Below are 13,818 nucleotides of genomic sequence, written 5' to 3' on the forward strand. Positions count from 1 at the left end.
AAGATTTTGATGCAAGGCATACTACTGTAAGCCCTATTTTTCAGGTTTCAGTTACAAATCTAATTGTACTCTGTAACATGCTGTTCAAAAGACCAGAAGGAGGAAGCTGTATGACATGTAATATTTTTCAGACTAAACTTTTTCTAAATGTCGTCTCCAAAAGCACCTTCTGCATCTCTTTCAGAATGACCTTGAAGGATGGGGACGTTTCCACATTTTGTTCTTGTTCTTCGTTGCTTTCATGTTTGCCATCAGCTTGGTCTCGCTGTTTGGCTATCACTGCTTCCTCGTCATGGTGAACCGCTCTACGCTCGGTGTGTTGGCCTTTCTTGCTCACATGAAAGTCACCAAATGGTTTGATCGATGCTTTTTTTGTGTACTTGTGGATTTTTGTTTTCTTTATAACGCACTACCCAAAGTGTATGTCACGTTCGCTTACCATTTAAGTTTGATCAAATGGCACGGCACTTTGCTGTGAGGTAGTTGAAGCGTTTCTTCATTGGAAGCAAAGGCTTTTGTCATGGTCTTGCATTATTTTAAAATAGCACTGATGGCTAGAAAGAGTAGATCACTATGAAAGAGTGTACCGTTTGACAGTTTTGCATAAGCACGCACACATATATATATATATATATATATATATATATATATATATACTGGGTGTCCCAGCTAACTTTGAAGAAGATATTAAAAAAGAAAACAAGAGCTCTAGAAAAATCGTACTAACTGCATATTAGCGGTAGTCGTGTGTACTTACAACCAGTATATTTTTAATCACTAAATATTAATTACCTGTTTTTATTTAGTCAACTTTTAAATTATTGCTTGATTGTGTAACAAGTGAATTATAAAGTTGTAAAATGCCTCTAATAGCCTCATATTCAAGCACTTTTTCGTGCTAAAGCTTGCCTAATTGTTTTTGCAGAGAAAGAACAAAAACGAAATACGAAAAACACTATGTGATGGGACGCTTGCGCAAATGCTATTTTGCTGCGTTCAAGCATACAATGGCCGAACTAGCACAGCAGCAGCCCGACTGCGGCCACGGGGAAGTGACAGTGCATTGCGCCGGTTGTTGGCATCTGGGCACCAAGCTCTTGTCACATAACGGTGCAAATACATACTTCTGTTTAAGCGCTAACAAAGTGATAAAGCGTCCAAGACTGTGAAAGAGAAGGAAACAGCTTTTTATTCTGTTTCAAGGAAGAAAAGGATGAAGCGCGTAAGAACGATGGAAGGCGATGACAGCTGCAGTAATTTTCCCGTTGGATAAAAATGGCCTGACAAGTTTCTATGTTGGGTGAACTCATCGAAATGCTGGAGTAAATTTTCACAGCCGTACTGTGGCCGTGCTTGTGGGCACTTCTGACAAAAATGAAAAAGAAAAGGGGGTGGTGAAATGAAACCCAGCAATCCATTAATTTGTTGCAATTGCACTGTTCTTGCCAAGCCACAGTATGCATTTTTGCTTTCTTTAATTACAGAGGCATTCCGCCCACCAATATTTCGCACTGGCCCGGACAAGCATGGCTTCAGCCTTGGCCACCAGGCCAATGTGGCCGAGGTATTCGGTGACAACCGCCGTCTCTGGATTCTACCAGTTTTCACAAGGTGCTTTTCTGCTCTATACCCCACCCCCATTGTTTTTAAGAAAACCTGAGGCATGGTAGCACGCTTACATTTGCAAAACACTGAAGAAACAGTTCAAGTTAAATTCTCAGTATATAGCAGAAGATGTTCCTTCTTGCATGCACTTGCACGTCTCTTTGTTTCAAGGGTAAAGCCTGTTTTTCTGAAAAGTCGCATTGTTGGAAGTTCTTGAGATTAGTGTTTCAACCTGGAATGTTCATGTGGATATGAATGACTGAAATGTGGCTGTCATGAACACAGATAGAGTAACAATAGCTCATGGCTAAGTGCTAAAGACTTTTGAGAATTGAATATCAGTTGCTTGCATGTACTGGAAAAAAATCTGCTGCTCCTTGGTTTCTCTTAGCAGTGTTGAAGGTAATTTTCATTACTAAGCCAATAACCACTTGTAGCAATTTGAGGTACTGTCGTACCAGTAGAAACCACTATGATGCATTCCAGACGTCCTTTTTTCTTTACCTTTCTATGTTTATGGGTTACCGTATTTACTCGCATAATGATCGCACCCCTGAATTTTGTCGTCAAAATTCGATTTTTTTTTCTTTCCCGTGTAATGATCGCACTGTGAACTTGTCGCAGCAATATGTCGTGTGCCAAGTCTAGCTAATGATGATCGCACTCACCATCTGTCTAATGCTATGCGAACGACCCTTGAAGACATACCAAGCGGTCTGCACGCACCCAACATTAATAAGCAGATGCCCTATTTCATTCCTTTCATCACTTTCCGCACTTCCACAAAAAAAAAAAAAAAAGCTAGAACCAAATTTGCCTCGGCTTTATTATTTGTAAGCTTTATAATGGTTTTGGTTAACAACAACATAAAAGGCGCCTTTCGATTCTTCTCGTCTGTACTCGTGGGCACGTAACAAATCGCGAGCAGCAACGATAGTGGCCATGTTTACACTGATACGTACCCTATTGAGTGTACCCTATTCATACGCCGACGCCCGTAATGCAGCTAAGATATTCGCCCACCCTTAGCGGAAACGTGCTGTATTAGGATAGCAATGAAGACAAATGCCGCAGTTTCCGCAGCATGCCCGCTATGTGTTTCTATGTCACTGGCAGCTAAGCGCACCCATCTCTGTTTCTGTCCAGTGGACGTGGCTACGTTATTGTCGCACACTTGCCGACAGTAACAATATTATTCATTACTGATATGGGAGAAACTGTTTTAATGCGTGTAATGTACTCACGAGAAGATAAATAATCGCGTTCGGCTTGCTCTGCCGGCCACCATTTTTGTTCTGGTGTCCCGCAGTGACAGCGGCAGCCGCCTGCTTGTCATCCCATGGCAAATGGGGGATGAAAAAAGAAAAGTTTCCTTTCGTGGGAAATTTAACCCGCCTAATGATCGCACCCCTGAATTTGCGTCACTTTTTTTTTTACAAAGTGCGATCATTATGCGAGTAAATACGGTAAGTATTTTGGCTATCGTGGTTGCCCATCTCAGGTGTGTGTGGTAGGGGATTTGGAGTTTGGCAAAACACTGACATTTCTAATCTTAATGAGTAGGTGCATGACTACACTTTTAAATGGCTTCATATTTTATTTTGTTTAGATGTGTTATCTACTCACAAGGTGATGAGAGTTACAAAGCAGTCAATGTTTTTAATGCTTTGTTATCTAGCTAGAAGGTACTGGCAATAAACACATTCCTGCAGGAAAAACAGCGTGTAGTATTTGTGATATCGAGGAAAATCAAATGGGAATGTGATGTTGACTGTGCTTATGTGTCCATGCTTCAGGCATTGTGGCAGGGCTTTGTGCTTGTCTTGCTCGTTTTGTACACATCTGTCCTCTTCCTTATTCTATTCAAGTTCCCCCTTTGTGAGTTCAATTAATATTGTGTACCAGGCACTAGCTTTCATACATGCAATCACGGCTTCAAACTGTCTTCAATAACACAAAAACGTGCATATTAATATTGTTCAATATCAGCTGCAAAAGCCTTTTGTGTGAAGCGCTGTGTTAAAATGAGTTCTTTCTGAGCTCCACCGATAAATATAGGAAAAACGTTTAAGAAAAGCACTGAGCAGGCAGTAACCAGCTAATATGAAGAGGCAGCATTCTTGTATATGTGTACTAAATGTTCAATGCACACATGCACACACTGGGTACATAATTGAATACAAAGGTCACTTGTATTCAGCTCAGTTATGCTGGCGCAGACTACCTAATGCGTACATGGAAGTTTTATTATTAATATGTTAGCAATGTTATTTTCAGTCACTTCTATTTCTACAGTGTTCAAATTCTGTAGTATTCAGTGTGCCATTGCCAAGAATAGGCAGGTATTAGTTGAACTTCATGAATAGGGATACTTGTGCACTGTCTTTGGCTTCAGCCGTGCTAGCCCAGAATAGTGTCTGCATGAAACTACACTGTCTGCCCATCTGCAGCTGCACTATGCTTCCGAGGAGAGAGGGTCTGGGTGGGAATACTCTTGTACGACCAGGTCGTCGTTTCACTGCAAGGATACATTTGCCCCTTGTTGCGATCTATTCTCTGTGCATGACAGCCTGGGTGATGGGGTGACTTATCCAACACGCACCCAACTGGCCAGTTCGTACAACTCCATGGGGAGCACGGAGCAGGCAAGGTTAGCCACATGTTTCTCGTTGCCTGACATAGTCTTGCCTTGTGTTCCGCCAACCTCTGTGTAGGGGGACGGACTTGTAGCAATGCCTGGTAGATTTTGCTGTAGCACGAGGCTTGGAATGTGAGCATAGTGGCAAGCAACCCCAGTGGTTTCTTTCTTTTTTTTTTGACAAGTTGATATGTACATTTCAGCTGTACATTTTAGTTGAGGAGAAACAAGCTGGTAACAACTCCATGAATGTTCACACTGGCTGAAGTGGGTGGAAGTTGGAATTTGTAAACAAATGGTTATGTTTGCTAAATGGCTGGCATACACTTTTATATCTGCTTATTATTTTTTCTCCCTTAAGTTATAGGAGTGGTATTCACTAAGGCTCTCACAGTTCGTAATCTTGTGTGTAAATACAACAATGTTAATGCCAGAAAACCTAATGTGACAGCGAAAACTTATTTTAAAAGCATTATCATTGCCATGAACTGTTCACCTGTTATCCCATTGGTGGTTTACAACACCTGTCTTATGACCACAATTCAGCTATGTTGTGTTCTGCTATAGTGTGCATTGTGACAGTATAACCTTGAATTTTGCAATCTATGTTGAAAAGTTAAACTAAATGGTCATTGTAAATTTGACGGTAGTTTGTCCAGCTGACATTGCAGCAGCAGTTAGGTGCTGATCGCACTGGTGGGTGATATGGATATGCCTATTTCCACATGACTGTACAAGATTTTCAGTCATTCGTTGAGCTTGCAGCCTAGGATAAGGCTAGCTTATGTTGTTCTCCTGTCACAGCATTAATAACAGTTTGTCAGAAAGTTAGTACAGGTCTCAATATGTAGAACTCCACGCAGTTAAGCAGCGAGATTGTTGTATTCCTCCCAGCTCCTTTATTTTTAGCAAGCAATTCTGTTTTGACTCTGACAAACACTTGGCTTGATCCTCCATTAATAAAATTCGGTTTTGCTAGAACATCTCAAAAGCACTTTGTCCCTTATTAAGCCTCGCTTGCTTCATGCTTGACGTTGCACCACATTCAGCATAGCTATTTTTCTTCTGCTTGCCTAAAAGAATTGTGTGCTAAGAAGCAGAACTGTACTTGCCTTGCAAGTCATCTTGCATAGCCCACCATTCCAATTTTATTGCAAGCATCCACTGTCAAGTAAAATCAGCATGTTATCACAGATAAAAGTGGCCAAATAGCTCAGAGTTGGAAAGTACACAGAGCCCTGGCCACCATTAGCATCATGAAGTGTTTGGCTGAAATGGATGCAGCCTTTGCTTAATTTGTACATTTATTGCCTTCTCTCACCTCTGCCAATTAATTAATGGGAAGAGGTGAATACAGCCTTCGTAATGCCACAGTATTGCTGCTGGCACTTTCAAATAACTGTAACTAAGGCATGTTTGTTTCAGCAGTATGGTTTGGCCTACAATGACAATCAAATCAAATCAGGTTTATTTCACTTCCATACATGATGTAGGCAGCACAGACAAAAAGCCAAAATAAATTTGGCTTGACTAGCCAAATCAAATGCTTGCACTAGCCTTTTCTTTATGTGCAAGTGCTAGTACTTGTTGATTTGATCTTGCTGCTTTGCTCAGAAGTATTGTGCTGACTAGCTTGATGGTTGACACATGTGATATAGAGAGATTGGAAGCATGTACAGCATTCTGCCTGTTTTGCCTGTGCTTACGTATTTATGGCAGCTGACGATGCATTTTTTATGGAATGGTCGTGACCTTATCGGTTACGTGCAAAATTTGCCATGGCTATGCAAGCAGTTGTTACGGGATTTATTGTAGTTCTGCCAAGTTTCGCTGTGGCACGCATGCTCTGCTTTGTGTATTGTCTGCATTTAGTTGTATCTAGCTTTGCTGTGTTGCAGGATCTGCTGGTTAGAAATGGAGTCTAGAATTCTTGAAAATAGTATGACACTCTAACTTTGCTGCATTGAAACTTTGGTCTTAAGGTTCACAAATTTGCTTAGACTTCATTTAGAAAGTGCACTCATCCACAAATATCTGACAATATTTGAAGTATGCAGGCAGGGTATCTTTCCAAATTTGTTGGTTTGATGATGCACTTTGTAGTTAGGCAGTAAATTCTTTAGTGTACTAATAAAATCTTTAAGTGCGGCTCCTCTTATAAAGTTTTGGATAAGTTTAGTTCAACAATACCTTCAATTTTTCCAAAAGCATCTTAGATGCAATCAACCCATATGCGAGGCCACAAGTACAAAGTATATTTACTTCTTGAGGAGGCTGTTGATTGAAAGATAGGTTATGGCAGCACTGCCCCAGTTGGTGTGAGATTTTGAGCTTTGTAAAGCTGGCTGCTCATAAAACTTTTTGCACGTAGAAGCCATGAGTAAAGTGAATTGCACTGGTTGTGTGAGTAACCCATTAAGTGATTTATGTATGTGCGAGTGACTCAGTTCGTCCAAAAATATGCACATTTATACAGTATGTTAAATATATACAGTTAAACTTCGACATAACGAAGTAGGTAAAATCAGCAATTTGCTTCGTTATATTGAAGCTTCGATGTATTCAAATTCTACCTTTTATGCAAATGAGTACAGTCACCGATCAATTTTTCTTACACGGAAAGGGGCCACAGAACTGTCTGAATTGTTAGGCAATCGAAAGAAGCTGATTTGAGTGAGAAAACAATTCATTTTGATGAATTTGGGAGTTGGCGACGAATGATACTGTTTCATGCCACGTCGATGATATTGCTGCCAAACCGACCCGACGCAAAAATCCTCTTCTGACCTTGCCCACACATTGGAACCTCATTAAAGTGAACGTGGATGGTGTACCTGTTACGGCTCTGATTGACACTGGCGTGCACGTATCTGTGATGAATGCTCAGCTTTGGAATCGTCTCAAGAAAGTCTTTACTCTTACCTTCACATCAGCGAATTAGGTGAAGCCAGCCACGCTTTCGCATGCACTCCAGCCCCACGGCTAATAGCGTCACCTGCACTGGGATGACAATATCATGAAAAGCGCCGGCAGCGGGGAGCGAATGCTTCGTCTATCTCGTCTGTCTCTTGCTTCTACGGGTCACTGAAACTCGATATTACGCAGCCTCCAATACTAAACGTGGGGGAAGACAGCTAACATGATGCCGCATCGTTCGGGTATGGCCGCTCTTTGCACAGGCGCCAGATTACTTCTAAAGTAGGGTGCGCAGCTGCCTATGTGCGCAGCCGCGCTTACAGCCATGTGCAGCCACGGTGGAGAAGCACCAGAAATCGCGAAGTACCAACTTGCCTCTTGTTGCGCGTGCTTGATCGCATTGAGCGAGCTCCCCTCCCCCTCTTTCTCCTTGCTCACACGGGATGGCGGCACTTGTGAAGCCACCATCTTTGTCTCACCCTCGTGAGCTTTCACTCGCACCTGAAGCACAAAGAGCGCGGGCGTGGTAGGGTCTTATTGCACTTGGACTTTATACGGAACATGATGCACCTCCACTTCGGGGGTCGCTCTTGTTGCCCTGTGCGCAATTTGAGAGATGCGTTTGCAAGAAGCCGCTTGTAATTCAATTATTTGACCATCTGCATCCACAGAAATTTCCATTTATTGTCTTGGCATTTCTTTGCAGTGGAAGCGAAATTTCATTATATTGAAATCGCATACAAACACACTTGGTTATATTGAGGTTCTAAATACATGGTGTCATATGGACAAGAGGTTCTGAAAAGTTAAATACCTCGTTATATTGAGAATTTCATTATATTGAAGTTCACTATATATTGAGGTTTGGCTGTAGTTGCATTAGCACATAAGCTGTCAGAAATGTGTGACAGATACACACAGAGTAATAGTATATGTAATATAAAAAGCAAGGTGTGAAACAGCTTGGCTATAAAGCTTGGCCTCTGGCTGTAGATATTTTCCTGAGCTTGTGATTAATTGCACTTCGAATTGCAGTCATGTAGTTGTGGCAACTTGTGTATGGAAGATGGTAGTATAGCATGCTCAAACAGTCATAAACGTACTCTTTAAATAAACAAGAGATTCCCAATACAATCAGACGTCACATTGTCCACATAGTACTGTCGCACCTTGGAAAACTCCAGGCTCACTTGTGCCAACAGTGCAAATGAGCATGTAATTTTTCTTGTGGCTTCTCTGTTTCGAAAGCATTTGTGAACAGCTGTGCATAGTGGCTATAGAAGGCAAAGTAATGGAGGTTTATCTGTTACGAACTTCACTTGAAGTGTAATCGGGGGACGCACATTGACCTCGCATGAAGCATAATCAGAGAGCACACTCTGGGGTCAGTTATGGCTTGTGTGTGAGTTAATTGAATTTGGATTGTGGTGGGAATGACTAACAGCACAAAAGGATGAGAGCGAGAAGTTAAACAAGAATGTGATACCCTCAGCTGCTGTGTGTCTGTCACTTTTGTTTTGTTTAATTTGTCATTCGTCTATTTCCACTGTTAGTCATTCACCGTGATTGTTGTCAGTTGTTCTGATCATGGCTGCCAATATGTAGGCAGTGATTATACATTAAAATATTAGCCAATAATTAGTGACAGTTAGTAGGCGTTAGTTGTATGCTCTACTGGGTGCTATTGGACAGACTGTGCATGGCTTTGAGAAGTGCTTTTCTTGCCTGCATGCCACCTGCTTCTTCTTCTGTCAGGCGAAAAACTCGATCCACCAGGGAAAGCAAGACTCTCCTGTTGGATGAATGGTTGGTAGCATAAATTGTTGCCTGTGCTGTTGCTATCGCTATGTAGGGACATGCATGGTCATGTGTGTGGTTTGTATGTGGGCATAGCATTCTCTGCCTTTCAGCATGTGTGTCTGCCTGCCTGATGTGATGTTGCTTGGAGTGAATTTGGAAGGTCCCTGAAGCACCTTCTCCAAAGTTGTGTTTGCTTACGTGTAGTCTATCAGCCAGGTAAAATCCCGTGAGCCAAGTGTTGTATATTCAAGGGCGGTATGATGCGAGGCACCACAGAGCTCAGCAGCCTGGTGAAGTTGTAATACACTACTACTTGGGACGTTCGAAGACTTGAAGACATTGCAAAATGATTTGTTTTACAGTGAGTGTGAAGCGTTTGCTTTGGGAATGTTAAAAAGAAAACATCTCCAGCTCGCATGCTTCTAGCAGTGCGCTGTCGGAATGCCTGGCATCTGTTGCCTCATTAGCACGTGTTCTGCAACACATTTGTGTGGAACAGCATAATTTCAAGTGTGCTTCAGGGTCCCTCTGAATGTTCAATGTGGGGAAGGAAGCTGCACTTGCAGTGATACGCTAGAGAAACAAACTCGTTGGTAGTGCTGTACATCTTCATGAGTAGAGGTTTACATTTAAATTATATATGTAGTGTTGGGACATGACTGCACTCCTTATAGGATGTTGCTTTACTGCAATTGGAGGGCTTTGCTCGTCAGTTTAATTTCTTATTACATTTCCTTATTTCTTCAGTGGCGTGTAAATGTGCAGAATTTCACGAGACTATAGATTTTGCAACAGTGTCATGTGTGTTTGTTGAATTAGTAAAATCCTAATGATGTTGGTCAAGGTTAAACACGTTTTCTTTTTTATGCTGATATTGCTTTTATAGTTTTACTGTGATTGGAAAACGTGATGTTTTATTTAAAATTTTTGAACTAGGCTGAGCAGTTATCAGTGGCACATTTCTGCAGGACTGTGTTGGAAGCCATAGTGAGTTGTACTACAGGATACAGACTGTGAACTTAAATCCGCCAGTTTTTATTAGTTGTAATTTCAAACAGCTGTGGCCATTCAAGCAGTAGAAATCATTATGAAGTGTTTGTGTAGCAACTCACTGCTTATTCAATGTAGGAGTGATTTGACTCATTAAATTTGAATGAGTTTCTTGCAGATGTTCTATTTGCTGAATACAGCTCCTTGGTTCCTTTTGATTGACGCTTTGAACTTATAGTTCCACAGTTTAAGTATGTTGCACACTGGAAATGTTTTAACGTGTTTAACATGTTTCTTTTGGCATAAATTCCTCTCTCTAGTGCAATTAATTTTGCTCAATGCTGTTTTTATAATGAGTATTTCACTTGCCACTACATGAAATTCACTGATGTGGCAAGCATGGAACTGGCAGCTTAACGTTTACATTAATACTGGCAGCTCTGGAGGGCATTGGTAGGGCCTTGGTAACCTGCTAAAAAATTGTAGCTTTTGTTACTTTAAAAAGAACTTAAAAATATATTATGATTTGGACTTGTTGGTAAAGCATATTTTGATTTGGCATTCGGATGAGCAGTGCACAGTGTGCACTCCTTCCTCATCCCTTTTCTGGGCTTGTTATTCAGTTCTCAAAAGCATTTGCTCGGTCGGCACAGTGATTTGTCATCTTTGTATCTAGAAAATGTAAACTCTTACTTACCACTTAGCTCATCATCAAGAGGAACCTCCACTGGTGTTTTGAAAACAAGTGGGTATGTAGCTGAGTTATTGTACAAAATTTGGTTATATAGCCAGACTTGGACATATTGTCACAGAGTGCACCTAGAATTTCAAGCGAGTTAGTATTGCCATTTCTGGTGCTTCTGATTTGATTGGATTTTGCTTTTTTGTGTACTTTACAACAGTATCTTGGCAGTGCTTTTATTGCTTTCTTTCTCTCATACATCAAAGCTTGGGAGACGGCGTCACCTTCCCACAAAAGATTGTGGATGAGGACACAGATGGACTCTTGAACCAAAGGCAGAGATGGGCTGAAACTGATGAAGAAGCGGGCCATTCCGATGGTTAGTATCCTGGTACCTTCACTTGCTTTACCTATTCATTTGCTCGTGCATAGCAACTTTAATTATGCAACTGTTGTAGTTGAGCTTAATTGTTTGTTTCATGTATGCTGAAGTATCTCTGCATCGTAAGAGGAGTTTGGGTTACAAAGGCGCAATTTAAATATGAAGCAGTGTATGCACAAGCTATGAAGCACAAAAGAAGAAAAAGTTTGTTTAAGTAGAGACAAATGGGTTTCGAGAAAAGTGCAAATGGTAAGTTACAAATTAAGCAAGAGCAGTTCCAATAATGCAGAGTGAAGTGCTAACCTGTGCAGGAACCATAACTAAATGCGAAGCCTTTGTCTCACTCTGCAATTTCTCTTACGACTTATACGGCACACCATTGTTCTTTTGTGTTTGCTTTCATGGCATCGTTAACAGGCACTAAATTCAGACATCATACAATTGACTTTCATTACTTGGATATGGGATCAATTATTTTTAATTATATATTTTAACTTCACCATGTTCAAATGTACCAAAGGCTTCCCAGACTTTTTGCCTTACTTTCTTTTAAAGATAATTTAAGCTCATCTTGCAGTCCTGCAGAAGGTAAATTAACGAAATTCAGTGTGTCACATTAGAACTGTAGATTAATTGAAACCACAGAAACATGGAAAAGATAGAGCGAGACAGTTGCTAGAAGTGTGGAGTGATTGAGCACAAAAGGAATGACGTATCCATGTATACATTATTTGCACTCGACGGTAGATGCAGTGGAAAAATTGTAAATTGTCTAGCTCATAGGAGGTGCTAAAGTAAAACGAAAACACTGTTGACTTGGAATTTGCCATTTCGTCATCAGTCTCATTTACTCGGAGGTGGAAAAATTTAGTTCTAATAAATGAAAAAGCCTCAATTTAAGGTAAAGACAGAAATCAACCATCTTTATATTTCTGGTTACAAAGATTATGCTGTAGTTAATATGTGCCTGTATACTGTCTCATTTTAGTGACGGTGAGGAATCAAACACAACTAAAAGTGTGAGTGAAGAATCTAACTCTATATTGGGCTCACTTGTGCCCAGAAAGACAAGGAATACTTGAATTACAGCTGTAGAGGGATGTGCGCAGTGATGTCCGTTTGTATTGCACACTGCCATGATATTTAGTATCATCTGTTTGCCTACGCTTATGACATTCAGTGCTAGAGGGAGCCAAGGTGCTGTTTTTACAAGTATTTTAAAGCTGTGCTTGGACAAAATGTTGCTATGCAAGCAAGCTATTTGTGTGATAATAGCATCACTGAGACCCTCAGTTATTTGCAGCATTGATATTGTATAGCTTACTTAGTCGAACCCCTTTATAATGAAGTCTCATCAGACACAAGAACATACCTTCATTTTGATATTCGTTACAGTCGAACCTCAATATAACGACCATGGGGATAATGAAGTAAATATAATATTTGGTTGGTCATGCTTTCTTCAATGGCGTATTTTCCTGCTGTAATGAAATCAAAAATGTGCGATCTGACATGGTATTGGTTATAGCAAAGGACATTTTTGTTCGCTTGTGCTTCAACATATATATACGATAGCACTTCTGATAGTAATTCTGATAGCAAATGTTTCAGATGCCAGATTTCTTGAGCATACATTATTATTAGGACTTACCTGTTGCACTGCCACATGCCCTTAGCCCCAATGTATGTAAAGTAGGGGTCTGCGAATATTTGAAAAGTTTGTATATTATCGAATATTATACAGTAAAAGCTTGTTAATTCGAACCGCAAGGGGAAGCCGCTTCAGTTCGAATTAACGAAAGTTCTAACTAACGAAAGTGAAGGAGGGCAACAGTACACTGCGATTTGGAAGCAGTAGGGCATGTCAGAAATTTGGCGTGTCAGAAAGTGATGGCGTGTGCCGCGGGCACACGCCATCTTCAAGTCGAAGCTCTGGGTTCGACTGTGCCACACCACCGATGTCCACTGAAACGAACGTTAGCCGAGGCTTAACACCATCACAATGAATCGCGACGGCTGATACCTCCTAAGCTGAAAACAGAGGTGCACAACAGATGAAGACTGCTGAGACAAAGACGCTGAACATGTGAAGGTGGCGAAGGCCCTGATTCGTTGGTTCTTAATTGCAAGCGCAGCTGCGATGTACTTGATTCGCTGTGTTTTGGAGCTTGCCGTGCCATCTCCGCACAACATTAGCAGCTGTACAAGATTTGGAAAGCCTCCGAGATTCGCAACGGGCAAGAAGTCTCGGAGGTTACGTAGAACGGAGAGGCGGCAGCCGCTGCTGCCTTCTGGCTGACCCCGCGTTGATTAGATTTTTTCCGATTTTGCCGTCTCTCGCCGTTCTCTCCGTTTCGGAGGCAATACAGCCTTGTGTGTAGCCAGTAGGCGCGTTTCTCTGGCCGTGTGCCAGGCGAGCGTAGTTCGAATTATCCGTGAGGGAACCTTCTCGCGTTCGAATTAACGGACTTTTTTATACATAGACTTCTGTGGAGCTTGGCCGGACCAAATCGTACAGTTTGAATTATCCATAAATTCGAATTATTGAAGTTCGAATTAACGAGCTTTCACTGTATTTTTAATATTCGTACTCGTTTCAAAAAATAGATATTCAAAAATGTTTGAATATTTGGTTGGATACGAAAATTTGAATAAAGTTGAATATATCGCTGGCTGTGTGGGGACAAACATGGTTCTTTGCATTTGTTTCTATCTAATCTAAGAATATTGGGGAGATATTGCAATAATTTCATGCTGCTAGCGAAATTTTGCCTGTAAAGCACACTTAGTCACTAAATGCGAAAC

The 13,818-nt window shown here is 41.1% G+C and overlaps 1 protein-coding gene across 6 annotated transcripts in view; it reads left to right on the forward strand.

The window, feature by feature from the left end:
- Window positions 1-13,818, forward strand: part of LOC135914082 (palmitoyltransferase ZDHHC15B-like) — a 28,488-nt gene that overhangs the window by 7,338 nt on the left and 7,332 nt on the right. For 2 of the 6 annotated variants that reach the window (XM_065446820.1, XM_065446819.1), the window contains exons 7-11: window positions 185-314; window positions 1,485-1,611; window positions 4,175-4,255; window positions 8,915-8,965; window positions 10,898-11,010. In XM_065446820.1, coding sequence (XP_065302892.1) covers window positions 185-314; window positions 1,485-1,611; window positions 4,175-4,255; window positions 8,915-8,965; window positions 10,898-11,010 — 502 coding nt within the window. The remainder of the gene's footprint in view (window positions 1-184; window positions 315-1,484; window positions 1,612-4,174; window positions 4,256-8,914; window positions 8,966-10,897; window positions 11,011-13,818) is intronic. The other 4 variants (XM_065446825.1, XM_065446824.1, XM_065446822.1 and 1 more) reach the window with 3 other exon arrangements.

Source organism: Dermacentor albipictus, chromosome 3 (assembly GCF_038994185.2).
Source record: "Dermacentor albipictus isolate Rhodes 1998 colony chromosome 3, USDA_Dalb.pri_finalv2, whole genome shotgun sequence".
Classification (NCBI taxonomy): domain Eukaryota; kingdom Metazoa; phylum Arthropoda; class Arachnida; order Ixodida; family Ixodidae; genus Dermacentor; species Dermacentor albipictus.